Source organism: Amblyomma maculatum, chromosome 1, assembly GCF_055883805.1.
Source record: "Amblyomma maculatum isolate TAMU_Amacu chromosome 1, ASM5588380v1, whole genome shotgun sequence".
Lineage (NCBI taxonomy): Eukaryota > Metazoa > Arthropoda > Arachnida > Ixodida > Ixodidae > Amblyomma > Amblyomma maculatum.
Genome location: NC_139344.1, coordinates 189,550,176 through 189,569,433, shown reverse-complemented (window position 1 = coordinate 189,569,433; position 19,258 = coordinate 189,550,176). Strand labels below are relative to the sequence as shown.

The 19,258-nt window shown below is 44.9% G+C and overlaps 1 protein-coding gene and 1 long non-coding RNA gene across 4 annotated transcripts in view; one reads left to right on the top strand and one right to left on the bottom strand.

Moving 5' to 3' along the window:
* Window positions 1-19,258, top strand: part of Caper (RNA-binding protein 39-like protein Caper) — a 70,681-nt gene that overhangs the window by 36,450 nt on the left and 14,973 nt on the right. For all 3 annotated transcript variants that reach the window (XM_084589912.1, XM_084589913.1, XM_084589911.1), the window contains 3 exons: window positions 5,227-5,319; window positions 12,358-12,841; window positions 18,689-19,036. In XM_084589912.1, coding sequence (XP_084446038.1) covers window positions 5,227-5,319; window positions 12,358-12,841; window positions 18,689-19,036 — 925 coding nt within the window. The remainder of the gene's footprint in view (window positions 1-5,226; window positions 5,320-12,357; window positions 12,842-18,688; window positions 19,037-19,258) is intronic.
* The window catches only part of LOC146205204 (uncharacterized), a 31,568-nt gene continuing 19,293 nt past the window's right edge, over window positions 6,984-19,258 (bottom strand). Inside the window, exon 4 of the long non-coding RNA XR_014704157.1 lies at window positions 6,984-7,167. This is a non-coding gene — a long non-coding RNA (uncharacterized LOC146205204). The remainder of the gene's footprint in view (window positions 7,168-19,258) is intronic.

Sequence of the window (19,258 nt, the reverse complement as noted above, 5' to 3'; positions counted from 1 at the left end):
TCCCCGCGGCTCGGGCGCGCCGAGCAGACGCCGTCAGCCAGCTCCACCAATGCGGGGACGCCTTATCGTCACGTGCACCCCGAAAGCCAATGGGATTGCAAATGCCACGTTTTCTTTTTTGCTATTTTTTATGCGACCAATGGGCGAATGTAAACAGCAGAGGCGGCAATTTGAAGACGAAAGGCGGCTCTTTCGAATGAGACCATGATGGCTACGGTGCCGCGCACAAAATGGGAGCTACGCCTCGCGGAAAATGGTTGTTTCGGGGGTCGTTTTCGGCCCAAATTTGGGCGACATCGATTATATAAATTGGCATTGTGACTAAAATACCGACCCTAGAGATGAAAAACTTAGCTGATAGGTAGATAAAGAGCTACTGATTTCGCAAATCACATTTTCTAAAAAGTGATTTTTTCGCGATTTTTTTGGTCCGCAAGACCCGTGTCCCCCCTTAAGTCTGATTGTAACGCGCATGTATTTTTAAACTCTTATTTTCTGAAAACAAAAAGTTCGCGTTAGAATCGTGCAAATACAGTGTACCTTTTCTTGGGGGTTGAGGCAAACTTCTGACAATACTAACAGATTTTCTGGTCCTTTCAAGTTACTGGGAGTCAACTGTTTGTAAAAGGAACATGTAGAAATCTGCTCCACAAGGTGAAAATCTCGTGCGAAAAGTGAAACCCAGAAAAATGCTTATTGTTCTGGCATTTCCTCGAGCTAGCTTGGTTCACTAAACAGTATTTAAAATTATTGCCATTTATTGATCAAGTTCACTTGTTTATGGCCAATGAGCCTCACCAACCATGATTCTGTCAAACCATCGACTACTACTTCCTGATGGATTTCAGTAATGAAACTTCAGCACGGCATATTATAAAAAAAAAAATTCTTTAGCATTTTCTGCTATTTCAAAGCTGCATCACCTTAATGATGTCTTGCAAACATCTGGTCAACCCACAGGTTAACTGGTACTGTCAGATACTTCTCTTGTAACTAATCTGTGACTTGTTAGTGCGAAAACGCTCGTATGCTCACACCACTGACCAAGAATCTTGTCTGACTGCTGTGTTTGTGCCGTTGTTCTGATTGGGCTGTTAGTCACAACCTGGGAGCTTTATGGGTTTAATTCAAACTAAGTCTGTTCTAGTGGCTCCAGTGCACGTCTCTCCGACGGGTTTTTCAAGATGGCCAGTCAGCAGAGAGAGTGATGGAGCCCCACTACTGATCAATGACTGACCATGACCTCTTGTAATGCTTTCACGCTAAAAAAGATAACCATCAAAGCAGGTTCGAGCCCGTTTAATCCTATTCAGTAGCCAAGCATCTTATACACCTGTCAAACGGTCATTTTCAAAGGCGATTAAGTTGATAGCCTTTGAGATTTTCAATCACGATTGAACTCGAAGTTGTGCTGCTGCTACATTGCAAAACTCCAAGCCGTTGAAATAGTTCTGATGTTTGGCGCTAAACTTGAGCCCCGCGGGGAGGCGCAGTGGTTACGGCGCTCGACTACTGTTTCCAAGGGTGCGGAATCGAATCCCGGCCTCGGCGGCCGCTTTTCGATGGAGGCGAAAAGCAAGGTGCCCGTGTGCTGTGCGATGTCAGTGCACGTTAAAGAACCCCAGGTGATCGAAATTTCCGGAATCCTCCACTACGGCGTCTCTCATAGCCTGAGTCGCTTTGGGACGTTAAACCCCTCAAACCAAACCAAACTTACATAAGTGGAAGTTCCACTTATAACAAACTTTTTGACACATACATACAAAATAGCTTTAGTTTACGTGGCCTGCTTCCTTATCACTGCTAGCAACCGATCCTAGCACCACTCTTCATTTGCTCGTGTTAGCACTGCATTGTTAGTGGCTTTCAAATATAGGAGCATCGGCCACTATCGTTGCTTTCGGTTTTGCTTACAGATTTAAAATTCTTATAAATGCAAAATAATATACAGTCTAACCCAGATATATCGAATTTTGGTTATATCGAACTCTCGGAATATCCGCTTGAAAATCCTATGTAAAAGCTATAGGAAAGCCGCGTTATATATTTCAATTTCACCGGTCAATTCAACTCGATTTCACCGGTCGTTCGATATATCGAACTCTGCACCACACACTGGAAAGTGTGCCTTCCCCAGAGGCGATCGCATCACCCTCGGCCGTTTGCCGTGTGACGTTTTCAAGCCACGCGCAGATGGAATGAGAGGGGACAGTTCTGCGACGGCTGGTCTAGGGCAGCGCAGCGCCCATTCCCCAAAGGCGCGCGCATCTGCGGTTATCGTTTCCCGCGCGCCAGCACGTGACATTTGCAAACCATGTGTGTGAATGAACTAGAGAGAATCGGTGGGAACGAGAGGGGGAAAATGCAATAGAGCGAAGCGCACTGTACGCACAGCGTAGCGTAAGGTATGGCGGCTGCAGACGTTAAGCAGCGGCAGTTTCTTTCTTTTTTTTTTTTTTTTTATTTACTCTTGCTTGTATGTATCAACGAAAGCACGCGGTCAGCTGCGATCATGACACCGGCTTTTAGCATTTTTCGCTTCAAACGGCGTTTGCAGCTATCACGCTTTCCAATGATTCTGTGGCAGTGGACTACGCCCACCCCTAGTGCGGCGCGATAAATCGAACCAGGCTTGTGCAATCAAGCCATCACGGGCACTCTGCCAAGTTCGCTCCCTGCCACTGCAGGAGCTATCAAAAGATAAACAGCATCTTGGCACGCTGCCAAGAAATGAGCTGTGGATGAGACGACCGAAACGGATTGGCGTCATCGACATGCAAGCGAAAACGCTAGCGATTTCTGCTGCGGCAACGCAGAAACTTTGTTTTGAGCTGCCGCGGTGGCTCGAGCGGCAAAAGGGACACAGTTCCAACAAGTTGGAAATTTTTCGCTCTGTCGCTGCCGCTTTTTGCTGAGATCGCTCAATCGCTTGCATGTGAGCAGCTGGCCTTAACGCTTTTTTTTTTTTTTTTTTTGTTCCAAATTCTTTGGTGCAAAAGTGGAGGGTGGTTCATTATGAGAGTGGGTTGATTACGTGACAAATACTACGGTATCGTTTTTTTGCATCGTAATTGCCGTCACAAGCAGATTTCTGTATTTCGAATTATCAATATATCGAACTATTTCGCGATCCCCTTCGAGTTCAATATATCCGGGCTCGGCTGTATAACTGTTGCAGTTTGTTTAGTAACTGCAGATGTTTTTAATAAAGGACAACTTTATTTATTTATTTTCTTTTTAAATGTGTTGGCGTTCATACGGCTGTGCTTTTCATTGTGTTTGCTTTTCTCAGCGTAGGTTGCAGTGATAGAGTGTACAAAAATAATGTGCCTTAAAAAAGAACTATGCTATATTTAAATTATTATGCACCCTAATATTTTACCACGTAATTTAAAGATATAAAATAACGCTTATTCATGCTTTTGTATCGCAAACGCGCTGTGCACGAGAGTGTGCGTGGCGCTTCTCGGGTCAACGCTAGCAACCTTGTGTGAAGTTCGAAGGCCGTCGGGGTCTCGATATAGCTCTGAACTGTTCCGTTTACTCGATAGACTATTGACTCAATGGCCATTGAAAACGCCCATGTGTCGGCGTTCGAAGGCCTTTGAGTCAATAGGCAATTGGTTCGAGGGCCTTCGAAATGCCCGTGTGAAAGCGGTATTAACCACTGAGCCCCCGCGGTGGCTGCTTTTGCTCTTTGTAACCTTTATGTTGGGCTAAACATCCTCCATTTTACACGATGGCTCCCAGATGGCATCTGCAATCAAGCACGCCGTTACACCGAAGCCAATCGACATGTGATGTGGCAGCTTCGAGATGGCGCCACATGTGCAGCTGAAACATCAGCTTCCCATGTTTTCGCACTATAATCGGTTTAAAATATTTAGAGCACAGTTGCGTCCGTTCAGCAGTTTAGCTGTGTCGCCACGAGCTGTGCACTGCTTTCTCATCAGACACCGAGGCGGCCCCTTGGCAGATTGCGGGCGTCCCAGAGGCCATTACACTAAAAGCTCGTTAATTCGAACTTTACGGGATCCCCGGGAAAAAAGTTCTAATTATCCAATGGCCTCGAGAAAACTGACAAGAACCATTTAGTCGCCTAACTCACTCTCATAATGAACCCACCCAGCCCCGATCTGTGCCTACCAATCTGGAAAAAAAAAAAAAAACATCAGTCGTTAGCGCCTCCCTCAGCGCCGTCAACACATTTTTTGGTAGTTCGCCAAGATGCTGTGCAGCGAGTTTACCTTTCGACTTTAGCTCCAGCAGGGGGAAGGGAGTGAACTTGTCAAAGTGCCAGCGCACCTCCTTGTGTTCGCTTTATCATGCTATGAGGACTGAGGCGGACGCTGTCTACTGCCACGCCACTTCAATCATTGTATCGCAGGATAGCAGCAAGCAGCTTTTGAAGCGAGTGAGCGATGCTGCTTCTGTTGATGACTGATGGGCGGAAGGATGGATGGCTGTCGCAAAAAAAAAAAAAAGATAGTTTAACCCATAGTGCTCGTCCGAGGTAATATCCTTTCATGGGCGATGGCTGGGACCATGCCGACAGTACTTATCTGTATTTCCAAATTAACAGGGCTGGAATTAACGGGTATTTAGTTGCGAGGTACGGAGGTTGCGCAGAAGAGAGAGCAGGCAGCCCGACGCCGCCATGCATTGACCTTGCCGCGGCCGCCGGTCATGGCGCCATTTAAGTTTCACCCACTCTTGCATGGTTTTACCTGGTTCCATCTTCTGACCTGGTTTTGGGCGTGCACAGTCTCTATTTATGCATTCTTATCGCGGAGGTGTTTCTTTACCTTTTTTTTTTTTTTTTTTTTTCCCACGTGATGTGCGGAACAGACTCCAGACTCGCATTTGAATCAATGGACTTTTTTTATACACATATCTCTATGAAGCTTGGCCAGGCCAAGTAGTGTAGTTCGAATTATCCGAAAATTCGAGTTGTCGAGGTTCAAATTTACGAGCTTTCACTGTATCAACAAACGCTCTAAACTTGCTCCCTCTCTCTGGCTCTCTGTTACCGCGCTCTCCCCTCACGTTCTCTTCGCTTTGTGAAAAAAGGGGTAGAGTTGTACACAGATTTCGTATTGGTGATATCATAATAGTCCACAAATTGTTGTCATCATTTTTTATATGATTGAATTGTTGAATTTCATCACTTTGGCACTTCCATGTGAGAGCTGGTTTTGATGCTCTTTATGTTTTGTGTTCATGCAGGTGCGGGATGTTCGTTTGATCATGGACAACAAAACGAGAAGGTCGAAAGGAATTGCGTATGTCGAGTTTCTTGATGTGGAATCTGTGCCATTGGTAAGTTTACTTTTTTTTGTGTGTGTGGATGGGTCTTCACTTTGTATGCTTCCTTTGAGCTCATCGTTTATTCTGGTACACTTGAACTTATGTGCTGTGAACATTTTTTGTGCATGATACGATGTAATATGTTAAACTTTTTAACATAAGTATAACATAGGTGTTTTACTCTTTGATGATTCCAATTTCACAAGCGTTCTTGCGGCACATCAAATTTCATGCATCTTCCTGAAGTGCCTCTGTTTCTCATCTTGGGGGAGGGGGTTATGTCTCTTAGTAACACAAAGCCAGTGTGCTTAAATGTGGATGTAAAGCTTTGGTCACAAGTAAACTTGGATATTTGGTTTGTTACATAGAAATTTTAGCATATTGAAATCTGGTGTTAGGACAATGATAGTTTTCCAGGTATTTGTTAGAGGGACCGTAGTGATCAAAAGGTGTCTTAGATGGTGGCACAAATTCTAGTCTGATTATGGTAAAAATTGAGCACTGTAGTATTGAACAGACGGGGATTTGAGATTTTAATTTTGCACTGAAAATTCGATGCAACTTGAAGTGCCATCTTGCGGTGAAAATTTACCATTGTCATTGTATCTCAACACCTGATCCGATTTTGGTAGAATAAATGCATTTGCTGTGTAAGTAAACGGGCTTCAAAGAATACAGAGGGAGGCCATCAAAAATCCCCGCCATGTTGTGCAGCAAAAACATAACAGTGCGACACCAAACCACACTTTCAACTGGCCATTAGTCTCCACAAACCAATGCCACTTGCATCGGAGTGCTTTTCGCAGACAGGCATTTGCAGGGAGTCGAATATAAAACCATTACTTTGTTCCAGTAGAGCAGTACGCTTTCACATTTACCGCCATTCGCCTCTTATACATGGGAAAATACCGCCATCATCTGCATCAGTATTATACAGAAACTACTCGTACAATGCACTGCTATTCTATCATTGCAATTTGTTCAGCGAATTAAGGGGGGAGGCTACGCTTGAACACCAAATTTTTTTTTTTCTTGAGATATTTGAATGAAATTTTCAGGGTAGACTCATAGTACAAACATTTAAATAAATGCCAAGTTTCATGGAGCTGAGGTCATTTGTTCTCAAGTTAGAGGAGTATATCAAGATGGTTTACATAGGCCCATTGGGGCACGCCTGGAGAACTTGCGAAACGTGCTGGCAATGAAATTTGTTATGGTAATTTTCTGGATAGTTACTCCAGGGCAAGACAATTCCCTTGTTCCAAATTTCCTCGCTGAGAAATTTTAGCGCAGTCCCATAATCAGTATTATCAATCAGACCTGCATTGCCCAGATTTAATTGTGTTTGTCATTAATTTAGACACAACACCTTGAAAAAAGAAAATTGTCGCCCTCAGAAATTTATTGAGGTATAAAATTAAAGAAACCTCATGAAAATCTGATAAGCGGTTCCCGAGATACGGCAGTCCTAAGCAGCCACACTAGGCAAAAAAGTGATTCAGAGAAAACGGCCTGAGAAGGTTGAGAGAGCGCTAACTTTTTTGTTTGTCAAAGTACAGTCGACGACCAATTTTTCGGACTAAAGGGCTGCGAAAATGTTCGAAAAATCGGGCAGTCCGAAAAAACAAATGTGCACCAAAAAAGCTCAGTTTATTGCCTATTATTGACTTTGTGGCCAGAAAAGGTCATGAATGGTTTTATGCACCACACTCCGCTTCCGTGCTAACAGGTCCACCTCAATTTCGGCCAGGGTCGTAGTGTCGCCGTTAGCCGACGAAAGAGTTACGACCGCTTGCATCAGCTCAGCTTGCATCGGCTGCGCTGCTGCAGGTGAGTCATCATCGTCGTCGCTTTCAGACTCTGCAAGCAGGCGGCAGAAAAATGGCACGTACACGAAGTATGGGAATTTTTGGCTCACTGCTCTGTGGTTGACGTTGCTTGAATTAATTTCGAATTTTTCTATGGGGAGTTGTGCATTGATAAATACAGAAAGGGTAGTTTATAAGACATACTACGGAATATGTAATCTTCCAAAAATCGACTGTTTCGCGATTTTTCGGTTTTCAAAGGTCGTGTCCCCCCTTAAAACAGTAGGGGAAAACAGAAAAATTGGGAAATTTTTGGAGCATTGCCTTTCTGTGACGAAGCCAACGATGTGTAGTGTCAAATGCTAGGGATATTTCGAGAAAAACGAAAGCGTGATGGCCCCAGCCAAACAATTGAAGCGCAGCCGATATTCAAGGCATATCAAAGTAGAGGAGGCGAACTTGGCAGAGCGCCAGTGCCCTTGCCAGGGGTGCCCGTGGTGGCTTGCTTAGCCGGCTCATTTGCTCAACTTATAAAAAAAACTGCGCAAACACATACAAACACCCTAGACGAGAAAAGTGACAAGCACAGTGCTAACAAGTGATGGTTTGTTCTTGAAATGAGACAACAGCTGCATTCTTCTGAAGATCAGGCCGGACACCATCAGTGAGGTGACCAAGCATCAATGCTTGATGCTAACCAAAACGGCACTTCGAATTCAAAGCGAGGCCAGCTTGGTGTGAGCAGTATATGAACTAGGTGCTCGTACTGTTTGAATGTCTGGCCAAGGATAACCGCACCGTCCAAATATCGCATACGAACTTCCCATTTCAATCCACTTAGTATATAAGCATGCAATCTATGAATCCTTCTATTGTGATGGGTGCATTATAGCAACAGAAGGGCATTACATTAAATTTAACAACCATCAGGCATGATAAAGGCAGCCTTCTCATTATCTGTTGGGTTCATTGGGATCTGCCGGTATCTTGACCGCAGTTCAACAGACGAAAAGTGTGATGCAGAGTACAAGCAGTTAGTGGCGCATCAATGCGCGGAAGCTGGTAGACGTCCTTTTGTTGATGGCCACATTCAGGTGGGGGTAATTACACAAAATCACCGTGTGCAATCTTTCACACAAGAATTACTGGAGTTGCCTAAGGACTGCATGACTCCTGAATGACTCCGCCATTTTAACATTTCATGAGTCTGCTCATTGATGACCTTACTCGCGGATAGCGCCACTCGGTACAGGTTTTGATGTATTGGGTGTGCATATTCGGTGTCAGTGCGATGACTGGTGCATGATACGGGCAAGGAGCATGAACCGGTGGACTACGAGAATTCGGAGACTGATGAGTACTTCGACAGAGCTCTTCCGAAGCATCAGGTTTTGTGGCAGTAAGGGAATTTCTGATCATTCCACGTGGTTACCCATTCACTAGTGATGCTGCGACGTTCCGCTCTGGTACCGGTGCAGACAAAAGTAAATGAAGCATGCTATTTCTTTCTAATGTTTTTCACGTGTAGCAAATTGAAACTGGGAGTCATGGTGTGTGCAGACTGGTAGTAGACGCCAGAGCGCATTTACTTGGACAAACATTGTTTTCTTATCTCCTGCACGGAAGGCGTGATTCTAATTTGAATGGCAAAGCGTGCTCCTTTTACTTATGTCCACACCTGTACATCCATAACCAAGGCCACAAATATTGGCACGTCTTCACTACAAAAGGCAACTTCATTCAAGCTGCTGCATGGAGAAATTAATTGTCCACAGTCACATGCAGCCTTGGATTACGGACACCAAACAATGAGGAGCCAGAAGAGATGTCCTCACACATTTCGATTAGTTGAGCATCAGGGTAGCGTCAAACACTTCATTTGCACAGCGAGAAAATGAAACTTAAATGCACTGTATAGACACCTCAGGCACAAGGTATCGTTGCACAAGCAAAGCACATCACCACAAAGAAGAGGTTGCTCAAAGAACTCGTGCAAAAGACAGCCTTCAACACTGGTCTCGCCTCTGCGGCTGTCTATGGTGGCCCCATGCATACACAGAAAATCAATACAAAGAACTTAATGTGTGGAGTGGGGGGTAGCATGGTGAATTCCACCAAAAACACTGTTCTGCCAAGGCACACTTTGGCACTACACACTCCAATAAGGTACAAGTCGCCACTCGCTATGAAAAGTTGCATTCGCAAAAAAGCATGACTTTACTCCTGACAAGTTTTTAAATTATGAACTCTTAACCGAAATTGTGCCCATTTCCACTAATGCTATGGCTCAAAGCACGAGTTATTGTAATACACCTGTGTCGTTCGCCATTCGTTGTTGAGCAACAAAACACACAAAAGTTGCGGAATTAAAAAGTAAACAAAAACTTTTCAGGACGGTTACACTACTCCATAATGCGAAGCTTGAGCACAGCTAATTAAGCGTTTTTGCGATATATTGTAAAGAAGTTGAGATACTTGTGTCTTTGTATGTGCACTTACAAAGCACTCTTTTTCTCATGAGCGAAAAATAATTTCTCTTCAGAGAAATTGTTTTTGGTTTGTGCCTATATCTTTGCTTGGTTACACTGGCAATAGTACCAGTGGCAACGTGGCTCAACCAGTTAATGCTGGTCTGCGCTCTAAAATCGTTTCTCTTTTCTTTTTAGTATAAGGAAGTCTGTCCTCTGTGTCTGAAATCAATCCTTGGGACCATCCCTATAGCTTGTAGATATTGATTTGCGCTTTCATTATCATATTATTGAGTTCAACAGTGGAAAGGGCAAAAATGGCCAAAATTGTTTCATTGTGACCATCATCGTTTTGGATGCTTTGCCCAGTTGCACTTGCACAATTCTGAGAAGCTGTTCTGGCAGCTCACTGCGGTTACACCTTTTGGCTTAGTGTGGCCCCAGATAAGTGAGCCGACCTACTGATGGTTGCTTAACTTAAATTTGACTCAGAATCGGTATGGTTCTATTGTAAGTGTGTTGTTAGGCTGAGTCTTATGCCATTCAAGATTGATAAACAAAATTCTCTTTGTAGGTGTACAGTTTCCTCCCGAAATGCCGCAGGCATGTAAGGAATGCTGCATTGCCAAGTATGTTGCACAGCTACATAAATGTTTTCATGTATGATCTGCTGGTGAGATGGTTCAAATAAACAATATGGCCCTCTTGATAATGATGGAGGTTATTTGACCTTAGTATGATACCCCCCTCCTTCCTCAGGCTTATTGAGCACTAGTGTTGATGGAACCAGAAGGTACTTACCTTACATTGCTGCGTATAAGTGTACCCCCTCCCTGTTTTCTTAGCATAGACACCATAAGATATACTGATTTGTAGAGTTGAAGGTAGTGCCATGGGTAATATGCACCCATGTGCCAGGACAGTACCCAGCAGATTTACTGGAATCTTCAGGCAGACCACGGCTTTTTCTTGAAGGGAACTATACTGCTAATGCACAAATACTTAAATAGCATGCGGCCCTTTCATGGTGGCTCAGTGGTTAAGGCTTACAGTCGAATACGGTTTCAGTCTCTGTTGTAGCAGCCACTTTTCGATGGAGGCAAAAGGCATGGAGCTCATGCACTGTGCGATGTTAGTGCACGTTAAAGGGCTCCAGATGGTCGAAATTATTCCGGAGCCCTCTGCTACAGCGTCCTTCATAATCTGAGTCGCTTTGCGACTCGGATTATGAAGGACCCCATCAAAACATCGCTAACAAAAACTGAAATTGCTCGCCCACAGTAACCTTCGACATACACATCTCTCCGGATTCTGAAACTATGGGGCCTTTGGTAGTTCAGTTTGCTGCTGACCAGGCTATTCATCCGGGCTTCATATCAGCACGGTTCATTTCTATTGGCCATGCAGTTACATGTTCACATCTGTTGCTGTTAGCTGCACACACACCACAGTATAATCAAGCAAGAAACTATGTACAGTTGAACCCCGTTATAAGAGGCACGAATGTACGAGACAATCGGGTATAGGAGACACTCTTCACCCACTTGGTTGGTTGCCCTATCTCTCCCATTAATTTGACCTCTTTTGTAACAGACATCGGACATAGAAGACAATTGGTTATAAAGGACAAGTTATCCTTGCATTCCGGTCAACAATCTCACTTGTAGCAGACATTTTAACCTTAGATGCAGTGCCATCGGTCGCTAATCGCAGTCGGGCCCATTGTGGAAGCAAAGGGGGACGATAGAAGTGCGCAGTCACTATTTATTATAACTTCAGCAAAGCCAGAGTGGGTCGGTCAGCTATAAAATACCGACGAGAAGCCCCTGCAATGGGAATGCAACATAGGAAAGCACTTCAAACTTACCGCCAAGGGTACCAGTGCGACCGCACGTGTGGGCGTCTGCCCCAGGCAGCAATACCGGGAGCACGAGGTGGGCACTCTCCTTCGCACAGCTCCCAATCAAGAATCACAGGTGTCCTGTTCCTACTAAAAGTACCTACTTTGAAATAAGGGCTGATCAGAAAACAAAAACATGGTACCCTGCTTATAAGAGACCTCTCATATAAGAGACAAAAACTGCTCTCCCATACGTGGCTCTTATAAAGGGGTTCAACTGTATAACAAAGAAAATGCTCGCCGTGCGATTTCATCTCTACACATTGATTTTAGCTGCAAGCACACCGCGATGCCAGAGTGAAAGACTGCGTAACAGGGGAAATGCTATAGATATCTTCCTAGAAGCCTTTTGGTCTGTGCAGGCAGCAGGAATAACTTTTTTTTTGTAGTAAGCTTACTCCTGCCAGCGAGTGGTGCGAGCTAGGGTCAACTTATACGCTGCAATATAGGGTACATTGATGTTTAGGGTGGGGCGGCATAAAGACCATAGTAGCTTGTAGGGTTGGTTCCATTGGTGACCTGTTAATTCATACTGCTGCACTGAATGTATGCGTAGGGTTGTGTATAATTTGTAACCTAAAGTGTACCTTAGCATGTGGGGTGCTCAAAACGTACTTTATTCTACTTTCAAGTAGATCAGGCATTCTTAGGCAGTGTTTCATGGAGCGCTTCAAGTTCTCCAAACATCCAAAAGGCTTGCATGCCCCCCCCCCCCCCCCCCTTTATTACTATTATTTTATTTTTTTTATGGATTATAATTTGGGTAATGATACTATAACTGCATCTAGTAGCCCATATTATTAGCAGCCATTAATTATTGATTGAATTTGGTCTTGCTTTGCATAGCTTTAGAAGTTCTTGTTCTTCATTTCAGGCCATGGGATTGAATGGACAGAAGTTATTTGGAATTCCTATAGTGGTGCAGCCAACTCAAGCAGAGCGAAACCGTGCTGCTGCTCAAAATGCCAGCACGAGCAGCAGCACCTTGCAGCGAGGAAATGTGGGACCTATGCGCCTTTACGTTGGCTCGTTGCATTTCAACATCACTGAAGATATGTTGAAGGGCATCTTTGAACCATTTGGGAAAATCGATAAGATAGAGCTCATCAAGGACATGGAGACCAACCGCTCTAAAGGCTACGGTTTCATCACATTCCATGACTCTGAAGATGCTAAGAAGGCATTGGAACAGTTGAATGGCTTTGAACTGGCAGGGCGGCCAATGAAAGTGGGCCACGTGACAGAGCGCACTGATGTATCCCAGGCACCGAGCTTCTTGGACAGTGAAGAGCTTGATCGTAGCGGCATTGACCTCGGTGCCACTGGACGTCTGCAGTTAATGGCCAAATTAGCTGAAGGCAAGTGTTTTCTTGCATTCTTCGTACGTCTAGTCACGCGAAGTTTCATACGTGCAACAAGCTGTTGTTGCTTTGGGGCAGTTTCTGTAATCACTTACCCCGATGCTTGGTTGTGGTTGTCTCTTTTCAGCAATACCTCGCATGGTGAGCCAAAAACATTGGCTCATCTTTTCCTTCGTGTGTTGTGTCTGCATGCCTTTTCCTCAGCAGTGCTTTGGCATAGTTCACATCTGTATTACCCGAGCCCTAGAAATTTTCTCTTCTGTCGTGGCTTGAAGAAATTAGGAATGAGTGCAATATATTGGGAAGTCCTAGAGGGACAAGGTAGTGTTTGTGCAGCTATGAGAAGTGCAGTGCAAGAAATCACGCTTGTGCTAAGCACGGCCACATTATATTATCCACTGCTCTGCTTGGGCTGCTGGTGAAAAATTATTTGCGTTGCAAATGCTAGCACTATGGAGCAAATCAAGTTGACCAATGCAAATGCAAGGCCTTTACTAAGAAGCCACAGCTATCAATTTCATTGTCTTTTTAGCACCAAGGAAAAGCCAAAGGCATGAAAATTTGTATGGTTAGTGCAGTGTAAGCCAGATTATTTTTTTTCTTTAACCAACATATGGAATTCTTTGAAGCCACAAATGTGAGCTGGAATTGACATTTTATTTTGTTTTAAATTGAAGTTTGTGGCTCTTCAAGATCAGAGTGTAGCCACAGAAGTGAGATGGTTAAAAACTAAAAAAACTAACTAAAGCCTTAGGACACTTCGATCCCAGTTAGACATGCAGCCCCTAGGCTATACAGGCATTCTTACGGCTTGGTTAAAGTGAGGATTTATATCTGTTTCAAGTGGTCTTTTACTTAATGGAGTATCTTACATCTGTATGCTAATGAGCATGTGTAGGCTAACAGAGGCACATGTCTGCACTAATTGAGTGGTAAAGTGGATAGACACGAGCAAGGATTCACTATTCACAAGGGAAGTCTGCAGACAGCCGCCATTAACAGCATCGCGTCATACCCTTAAAAGCGGAGCTTAAGTGTGTGTGTGTGTGTGTGTGTGTGTGTGTGTGTGTGTGTGTGTGTGTGTGTGTGTGTGTGTGTGTGTGTGTGTGTGTGTGTGCGCGCGTGCGTGCGTGCGTGCGTGCGTGCGTGTGCACGCGTCCCTCCAATTTTTGAAGCATTCGACAAAAGTGACTGGCATCCACAGAGCACTTGTACTTTCGGTGTCGTGTCATAAGCAGCAGCCTCATCGACGCTACATTAGCGATGGCCAGGACTTGTCAGATCAAGCTGTGAAACTAAAAAGAGGTCCCTGAACTACATACAGTACAGTACCTATACTCAGTCTGACCCGCTGTTTGACATACTTTGAAAGGTCCGGATGATGCCAACTACATAATTGTGTTCTTGTGTGCCCATCACCCCTGTCAGTTTGTGACTATTTATTTACCTTTTTAGTAAAACAAAACACTATTCCATTTTTATATTCTTATTAATGCTTTATTATTAAGCGTGCACACTGTCTGGAGCTTCCAAACAGAACTGCTCGAAAGTGGTAAGGACCTCCTTGGCATCCTTCATAGTGCAGCGTGGTAGGGGCAGTGCACTGGCAACCTCTGTCGCTTGTGAGGCATCACCACACAGTGTGCTGAATGGCACTTGGTGAGCACACATTTGAGCACAAAATGGCACTTGGTGAGCACACAATATAGCAGTTGAAGACCCGTGCGGATGGAAGTGTGGAGAAATCCCAGTACCACCAGTGATCATCAGAAATGCCTTGCAGCTGGATCAGTTAGCTGGCTGATGTGCACCCGATAGCCACAGTCACTGATGGCTGGCACGTTAGTATCGAAACTCATAAAAGCAAAACCGAAATTAAGTTGTTAGCCCATAATCGGAGACGGGGCCATGTGTGTTTCGTCACACTTGCCATAGCGCGCACGTCAGAGCTGCCCAGTCAGCTCTGTAGCATACAGTTAAGGTTTGAGGAGTGCTATTTTGACAATCATTTACAATACCAATCGTACCTGGACAAGGCCTAACCGGTGCAAGACCTGTAGCACCTGTCCGACACCATAGCCTGACTTTGGCGTTAGCTGGGATCATGCTAACAGTAAGATTTATCTGTATTTCCGAATTGACATGAGTCTTAACGAGAATTTAGTTGCAAGTTGGGGAGGTGGTGTGGAACAGAGCAGGCAGCTGCCAACCTGTGCCCTACGGCACCACAAGCTGCTGCACTGATCATGGTGCTCGTTTGGATTTACGCATTAATCCATGATTTTCTCTCCCCCTTTTGAAGATGCACAGCCTCATAACTATGCCACCCTGTCGCGAGAGCATGTCTTTGATCTTGTGGCAAGTGCCTGGCTGCCCAGATGTGTCGGTGCATAGTACAAAATATCCGTGGTGGAACCAACTAACATACCTGCCAGGTCTCCTGAATTATCCGGGACTCCCAAATTTTGTTGCTTTTGTATGATTGTACAAAAAAAAAACAAAAAAAAAAACAAATCTCCTGGAAACGTTCCCATATTTGGCCAAATCCTTTTTCTAGTCTGGCCACGTGGCTCCAAGGCTCGAAGGCTTCTCAGAGGCCTCGGCCCTCCCTACTGCCCTGGGTTTCGGTGAGACGAAGCGAAGTGTAGTGGAGAACGTTAAGCGACGCCTGAAATACTGGTGGCAGAATGGGACGGTGCGACAAAGCATTCCAGCCCTGAACGCACTAGAGTGAACGAAGTGGTCGCTTGGAACGGCGTGCATTAAGGATACAATTTTCTTTTGTACGTGTCTTCCCCCCCCCCCCCCCCCCCCCCCCCAAATGGCTCCCCTACGCCGCGAGGAGGAGGCGACCCGTTAAAAAGGGGACAGCCGTAATCACCGTACCTATCGCGTGACACCGATTGACATCATGGTCAGTGAGGAGTCTAAAAAGCATAGTCGGCCAAGCGCAGTAGTTGAACCTGCCAGAACTACTTTCATTTTGCTGTTTATGAGACTGTAGCACCGCCGCTGCCTGGAGCTGTTGGAAGCGTAGCGCTGAGGTCTGGTTGACTTCAATTCTGCTTATAATGTTTCTACGCTAATACCAGTTTTTGCTTCAGGCAACCTCCGTGTTTTCTTCTGTTCCTTGTTACCTCCGGCAGCTCAGGTGCATGATCTGGTGTAGTTTTTAGGAGGCGTGCGTTTTGCATTGTCTAGTGCCACATTAACGTAGTCCTTCGGCTATGGCGCTGAGTAAAGAGCGCAAGAAATACCTTCAAGTCCTCCTAAGGCTGTATACTGCCGAGTTTGGATGTATTATGGCGTTGCGTAATGGCGAGCATCATGCATTTTACACAGTTTTCAATTGTGGAATCAGCATCTCGCACGGCGGCAGAATGGACTTGGCACAAAACGACAGTGATGTCATCCATGCGGAGTGCTTGTTTACAGGTTTCTTCGAGCATAACGCCCTGCTGAGCGCCTCTGAGTACGTGGGACTTCTATTGCCAAAATATTCCCAAGGTCTGACGTTGCAAAGTGCTACGCATGTTCTAGGACCAAGAAGACTGCAATTGTCGGTGAACTGGCGCGCCATGCAAGAGCACGATGGGCACCCTGAAAAGGAGAGTGTTTTCAGTTGCTGTAGATGGCAGCAAGGATAGCCAAGCGCAGCTTTACCCGATCGTGGTTACCTATTTTTGTCAAAGAATTGGACTTGAGAGCAAACTTCTTGCGCTGAGCACTCTGGAAGGCTAGTCAACTGGGCGCAATACTATTGCCAGATTGCTGATACTCTCAGTTCCTTGGACATACCGTTGTCTAATTGCATAGCTTTTGGCTTGTCTGCCAGCGAATGTGAACGAAGTCCTTGTAGATATGTGGATATATATATATATATATATATATATATATATATATATATATATATATATATATATATATATATATATATATAGACCATTTTACGACCCCTGGTGAAACCAGTTTGACTGGGCTGTTAAGGAGGGAAGTCTTCAACACTTTCCTATGCTACGATAACAGCCCACCTCTCCAATATGGCAGCGCCCTTCACCCCTTTGTAAAATCGTCTGTATATTTGTTGTTGTTGCTGTGAAAAAAATGCAAAATAAAAGCTGCCCTTAAGCATTTTCAAGAAATGCACAATGTTAAGTATATAAAAAATTCTAAAGCACACACCAACCTGATTGCTGTCTCTTAGGAAGTGCCTGGAAAGGGTAAATAAATCAATGGGGACCTCTGCTGAGTTTTTTTCCTTCACAGGGTGCAAAAGGAAGCCACAAGTGAGCAATTTCTGTCGTACTACCAAGTTCCAAAGACTCCAGTGGCATCAGTGCAAAGTTCACAACTGGAGCACATGCCTTACAGACTGAAGAAAATGAAGGCATGCGCTGCACCAGTGCCAGTGAAAAAGGCTAAGGCCACTGATGTGGTTGACCACAGGTATTACACGTGAAGAGAAGCTGTTTGGGTTTTTGAGCTCCGAACTCAACAAAGCGTGCCGTCTTTCTTTGAGTAACACCATTCTTGCCTTTGAGGCAGTGAACTGCCGGCTGCAGTCACAAGGTCCTCAAATACACGTTCTGCAGTCTTTACTTTTTGAAGACCTTCTTTCAAAGTTTGTGCGGCCACACCTCCTAAAGGAACAAAAGGACCTATATACAGTTGATTACCAGGACAGAGATGGACAGAAGGATGATGACATTGTGGTTGGACTGGAAGCCAAACGCATTCTTCAGAAACTCAAGCCAAGTGAGCAAGAACAATTTTATGAGGCTGTTCGGAAATACATGGTCACTGCCTGCGATTATAATCGTCAGCATCAGCCTGACTATACCCACCCTCTCCCGTATTCCTCCAATTAACCCGGTCCTGTGCTAGCTGCATCCACTTGACCTCTGCGAACTTCTTAACCTCATCTTCCCACCTAACTTTCTGCCGCCCCCTGCTACGCTTTCTTTCCCTTGGAATCCAGTTTGTTACCCTAAGCGACCCTAAGTGCCACTAAAGCAGCAAGAGTCGAAAGACCAAGCTTTGAACTCTCTGGGAATAGAATTTTGCAAACTTCAGGCGTTTGACATTCCTCAAGATATGCTACAAGAGGAACGTGCTGACAAGCAGTTCAGCGCCATGGCCCAGCTGAAAGGCACAGATGGGCAAAAGAAACTTAGCCGTATCTCTGCTGTACTGCTCGGAATCCTCTATATACCACACAGCAATGCTGAATGTGAGAGGCAGTTCAGTATTGTAAAGAAAAAAATCAAACCCAGTTCCGATCATCTATGTCCAACACAACCCTCGGTCACATTCTTTTGGCAAAATGTTGCTGGGGCGAACATTGTTATGCTCAGCAAAGCAATTTCTGAAAAGGGCAGCATCTGCCACATGAAGATTCTCCAACAGTGAGCAGTGATGTGGCACGTGGGTGGTTTGCACAGAAAATAACCAGATTTTCTTGAACTCGTTAAGAACAACTCAGTCATTATAAATGCCTGGTAACTCCTCCTCTCATTCCCCCCCCCCCCCCCCCCCCATGTCTGATCAGATCTCCTTAATGGCTTCACTGTGAACCTGGCTGGTATGAACGTGTATTCATACATAAAAACATATGGGGCTTGGCCGGACCAAGTAGTGCAGTGCAAATTATCGAAACATTTGCAGTATCGAGGTTCGAATTAACGAACTTTCACTGTAACAAAAAGAACGTTTTTGTCTTATGTGACGTGGCAAATGGCACTAGGCTTCTTTTTCTTCACTGAATAATAGTGTGGCTTGCATTTAAAGAACAGCTGTTCAGCTAAGGACTTCACCAGTATTGCTAAAGAACATTGTTTTTCACAGGCACAGGGTTCCAGATCCCCCAGGCTGCTGTGAATGCTCTTCAGATGAACACGACAGGACTTCCAGGACAGCCTCAAGCAGCTGCTGTGGCAGCAGCAGCAGCAGCAGCACCAACGATAGCAACCCAGTGTTTTCTGTTGTCCAACATGTTTGACCCCCTGACGGAGACAAATCCTTCCTGGGACGAGGAAATTCGAAGAGACGTGATAGAAGAGTGCCGCAAGCATGGTGGGGCTCTGCATGTCTACGTTGATCGTGCATCACCAGAAGGGCATGTGTATGTCAAGTGCCCAACCATTGCCTCAGCAGTGGCTTCTGTCAATGCACTTCATGGCCGCTGGTTTGCCGGTAAGTTCTTTTGAGCTTGTTTTACATGGTGTTTGTGAATTTGCTCAAGCACCACTAAATGTGTGGTACAGGAGATGTCTACCTTTCTTTTTTGTGCACTTTTTGAGAGCCATTCGTAGGAATGCTTGCAAGTCATTAGGCACACTTTGGTACACTTGTGTACGATATCTGTATTTTTTTTTCCGTCAATTGCTTTGAAAGTAAACAAAAACTTTACACAAC